The sequence below is a fragment of the Montipora capricornis genome, chromosome 10 (genome assembly GCF_036669925.1).
Source record: "Montipora capricornis isolate CH-2021 chromosome 10, ASM3666992v2, whole genome shotgun sequence".
Classification (NCBI taxonomy): domain Eukaryota; kingdom Metazoa; phylum Cnidaria; class Anthozoa; order Scleractinia; family Acroporidae; genus Montipora; species Montipora capricornis.
Genome location: NC_090892.1, coordinates 932167 through 937166, shown reverse-complemented (window position 1 = coordinate 937166; position 5000 = coordinate 932167). Strand labels below are relative to the sequence as shown.

General features: G+C 35.9%; 1 protein-coding gene across 1 annotated transcript in view; it reads right to left on the bottom strand.

Annotated features, from left to right (window-relative positions):
* Nucleotides 1–5000, bottom strand: part of LOC138022042 (uncharacterized) — a 14341-nt gene that overhangs the window by 8328 nt on the left and 1013 nt on the right. The window contains exon 2 of the mRNA XM_068869064.1: nucleotides 149–288. Within this exon, the coding sequence (XP_068725165.1) occupies nucleotides 149–288 (140 nt within the window). The remainder of the gene's footprint in view (nucleotides 1–148; nucleotides 289–5000) is intronic.

Genomic DNA, 5000 nt, shown 5'->3' with positions numbered 1-5000 from the left:
TAGCCAATCAAGAATGCCCATTTTGCGAAACAAACCAATCGTATTGTGAGATGGTTAAATAGACAACCCTTGCTCTTTGTTTGTGTCATACGTTTGGTCAGATTGTGGACTCACTCGGCTGTACATACAACAGATTATTTTACTGTACCTTTGCTGTAATTTCAAAATCGACTTCAAGGGCCAGGCAATATTGTGCATCAGAAATATTCTTACATACACCATATGACCCAAGCCAGAGAACATTTCCTGCTGTGAGTCCACTGACTGGTTTTCCAATTGCATCAATATCTAGACAGCAAAATTTAACTTATTAATAAAAATGTAAAGGCCTTTGTTGATTCACTTTATTCTGCGATTTAAACTATGTACAGATAATGGTTAAACATTCCAAACAATGTTTGACTCTTGACAATTACTGGTAATGATCTGACAACAAAATCCAAAGGGAATATATATATATATATTTTTTTATTGATATAAAGAAAGAGAACTATATATTAAGTGACAAACTTCAAGTAAAATAAGGTGAATTAAAAAGCTCCAATTGGAAAAGTTTCAATTTACATGATTGTATAGTCTTAAGATTTTTTTTTATTTTGTGTGCTGGACTAAGTAGTCAAGTTATCGTAATTATCACTGGTTTCCAAAAAACTATAGCAGAGTGTCAATGAAGTCTTATTGAAGAAGTATTACAAGATTTTCCATTCAGAATATGCTGTACATGTAAATAAATATATCTATGGATATTTAATGAATATAGCTAGCAATCTATTAATGTGATTGTTAACTTAATAAGTAACTTTTAATGGCTGTCTCACAAGGACTGGGAACTACAAAATTCACGAATTTGATTGGCTAAAATCGATATTGACCGCGACCTAGATTTTCCCATCTAGACCGATAATGTTTTGTGGTGAAAAGATGCAAACTAAAATGCAAAAATATTGAGTATTTTCTTCTACCAATATTTATTTATGGAAGTGCCAAACAGCATGATGACAAAAGAGAGGATGACGAGAAAACTTTGACAGAATTAAGTTCAGCTCATCGCCACTCATCGCCGTTCGCAAGCAAAATGTCAGTTAGTACAAACCAGTTACATTAAACAAATTAAATTTTTCGTGTTTGCCATATAATAAACATCTTATTAACCGAGCTTAACTCGAGCTTAACTCGGTCGTGTGTACAGACCTCACTGCATTCAGTCTGTACTCACGACCTCAGTCAACATTCTCCCATACAGACCTGCTGCTCAGTTAATAAGCGCTAAGTACAGTCACGTAAATGATGTGACTGTATAGAATTAGGACGCTGAAGAACGCAGACTGCAGACTGTCTGTAAAATGAAAATTTGGTTAGCCTGAATAAGGCCTAAATAACATTCGGTTAGCCTAATTATAGGCCTTAATAAGATCAGGTTAGCCTGTTGACACTTAGCTCTCAATAGTAGCGAGGGTAACACCATACAAGTCGTGTATATTTTACCCCGGGTCTGCACAGTCTGCACAGTGAGTCTGCACAGTCTGCAGTCTGCATTTTGGCATGACCGAATAGAATACATGTTATAAACTTCTGTAACTTCGTTGTGATTATGTTAAGTAGATTGATGTTTATGGTGCCTTTCACCTTAAGTCACATTTCCACTTCATTTATTCTCCGAAATCATCCCAAATACATCATGTTGTTTTTAGAACCTTTTGAGTGAAATTTCACTTGGTCATACTTGGATCAACATCCGAGCAATGAAGGAGAATGGATTTGATGTAGTGTTGACATCACAAATTAACCCGCATTGCTGTTTTCAAAGACTTCCTCAATCAATGCAAAGCAATTTCTGACATCAACCTGGTATTGAACCCATTCCCTTTCATTGCTCAGTTGTTGATCAAAGTATGACCACTTTTCCCATCTTTCAAAGCCATTAATAAAGTGAAATTTCATTCAAAAGGTAACCTGAAAACAACACAATGTATTTGGGATGATTTCGGAGAACACTTTTCAAAAAGTGAGTATGTAAATTATGTGTGTGATATATAAATAATATTATAATACTGTATACTTAAGTAGTTTTCATTGTACAGTATTGTTGAAAGCAGGTTTTGTAGGGTCATAGTTTACCAAATTGCAAATCAAAATATATTAAATAAATTCATGCTGGAGAGAGAAAAGAGTATTGCTAAACATATCAAACTTCAGTCCATTCATTTCCATTATCAAAGTGCACCTAACCTCAAAGAATTTTCTTTGCAAAAGGTGAAATGTCTAACATATCTTTTACCTTTGCTTCTCTATATTTTACTTTTAATAGGGTTAATGAGGTACAAGAGAGTAACAAAGCTGGCCTGACCTGACCTGCATTCATTTGTCTCATGGCCAAGCTAGTGAGAGGTATGGGTCTATTCCTTCAATGGCGTCAAGATCTAATTTACATTGCCAAAGTTCTTTCAAAACTATAATGCAAAGTAGTTTATGACGTCATCAAAGGAATAGGCCCATGCCTCCTACTGCCTCGGCCATGGGACAAACGATTGACAGGACCTTTCTCTTACATACCTTATGAGGCACCTTTTAAAAAGGTAAAATCTAGAGAGACAAAGGTAAAGTATATGATATGATATGATGTGATATGATATGATATATGATATTTATCTTTTGCTAATGTAAAAATGTTGAGGTTAGGTGCACTTTAAGGTGGCTCAAACCAGTTTCAACACTTTCAAGAGATCTTGTTATCAGAAGAATTGACAGTTAGCAACACTTCATCATGTAACAGCAATGTTATGGTACCATATGAAACATCAATTATTGCTGAACAAGATACAGTCATTTTTGTGACAAGACAGGAAAGCCTTGGAAGAACATCCTATACTTTGGCTTTACTTGCTATGATGTCTGAAAAATAGGCACGCATTGCATACATGTGGTAGTGCAGTAACACAGCACTTTTAATACTTCATAACTATTAACTGAGCTGCGTTTTGTTTTCCAGGAGATTCAAGTTGTCTTTGCGTACTATGTTGCTCTAAACAGTACACGATATTGTTTTGGTACAGTACATCTTTTCTAGAGCTATGGCATATGTCTTAGGTAAATAGCCAAGCCCTGAGACATGCAATTACTAGTAGAATACTAAACCCAGAAAGATTGAAGAAAATAAAAGGGAATCGAGATCTATACAATGGCTTCAAGGCTGACATCTTCATCATTTTCAAGTTCCCTAGGCTTACAACTTCTTTTTCGCCACAAGTTTACGTGTGTCCCCTGAGCTTCTGACAGCTTTCCCAGAGAAAATTCAACTGAAGTTAACCCTGTCCGGTGAGGCTAGTATCTGGATGGGATACCTCAAAATTTACGACTTGCGATGTCAGAAACACAGGATTGAATTCTATTTAAGGGCAATTCCATATGAGAATGTGAAAAATCCAGATTTTTAAAAAGTGGTTAGACTTAAATAATGATCAAAAATGTGACCAAAGCAAGGTACATGTACAGACTTTGTTAGCCCTTTTTTCTAAAACAAACATTGACACAAGAGCAAAAGGAAGTTTTCAGGAAGTGTCAATCGAGAATAACATATTTTGCCATCAGCAACAAAATTTGCGACATGAAAACAACAATTTTTTAACTGTGAATACAAAAAATTACCATCAGCGAAAACATTTTGGGAGATTTTTGCTACGTTCAATTTTTCTATTGTACTTTTGGCTGCACAAGTAAATTGCAAAATCGGAAGTGTGGTCGAATTCAGCAGCCACCAAAAGATTCATCTGTGTCAAAATGATGGTAAGACACCGATTTTGCTTGTTGTTTATAATAGTTTGTTTTTTTTTCTTTCCAAGTGTTGTAGAATTTTTACAAGAAATGTGCAAATTCAACACAAAGATCACAATTACACAACTCTTGAGGTTGACCATTGTTTGTGCGAAATCAAAAATTCACTTTCGGGGCTCATTTGTTGAAACTTAAGCACGCTTCCAATAGATCTGTTTATTTTCGTGATTTATGCACAGGCTGCAGACTAATTGCATCACAGACTTACACTCTTACACTCTTACAACAGGGTGACAGTGTGTAGTGCACTTACAGTGTTTTTGTGGTAGTGCACTTACAGTGCACTACCACAAAAACAAACTTGGTGACCTTATTTCTTATTGTACCAAAGCAATCAGTGGGCCAAGATGAAACTCTCTGCAAAATTTAAAAAAAAATTGTGGAGCAGATTCAAACCTACATTAAATTTTCAATTATTTAAGGAGGCTCTAAATCTGCTCAAATGATTTTTTTAAAACTTTGCAGAGAGTTTCATTCTGGCATGCTGATTACATTTCACAAAAGTAATAAAAAATGTGGGTTACCGAGTTCGTTTTTGAGATATGAGCAGCTATAAAAGCCAAAATATGGGGTGTTTTTGTAGGGCTTTCCTGTTGCCATGGTAACTTTTTACATCACAGAAATTACCAAATCTTTTTTCAGCTATAATTGGTGGTTGATATGGACCATTTCATTGCTGTTAAGTGATAAAGTGTTGTAGTGTCAACCCTTCTAAGAAGAATGTTGAAACTGGTTTGAGCCACCTTAAAATGCACCAGCCCCTGTTTATGGTCTTCAGAGACAATGACATCTAGGCTGGGGCTGATCCAGGGGGCATCCTCCCGTGCCTGGCATAGTGAAAGCAATTCACAGAAAAGAAGACAATTAAAAGAGCCACATTCACGGTGAACCAAAAATTTATTTGTTTTTCTATGGAGAAAATGTTTTAGCTTTATTGGGCAGCAGTTTTTGGCATTAGCTGTTTTGATTTAGGGCGTTCAGTTACAGCCCACGAACCTCCCTAAATCCGTCCCAGCTATAAGGCTTAAGTGGGAGTTGACCAATAACATCATGACTTAAGTTGACCAGTGACATAAACAATTAGCCTTATAGGCAAGTGTTTATACCATCAACAGACAATACACAACTCAGGTTGTCGAAACATCAGTTAAGGTCATCCTAAACCGTCC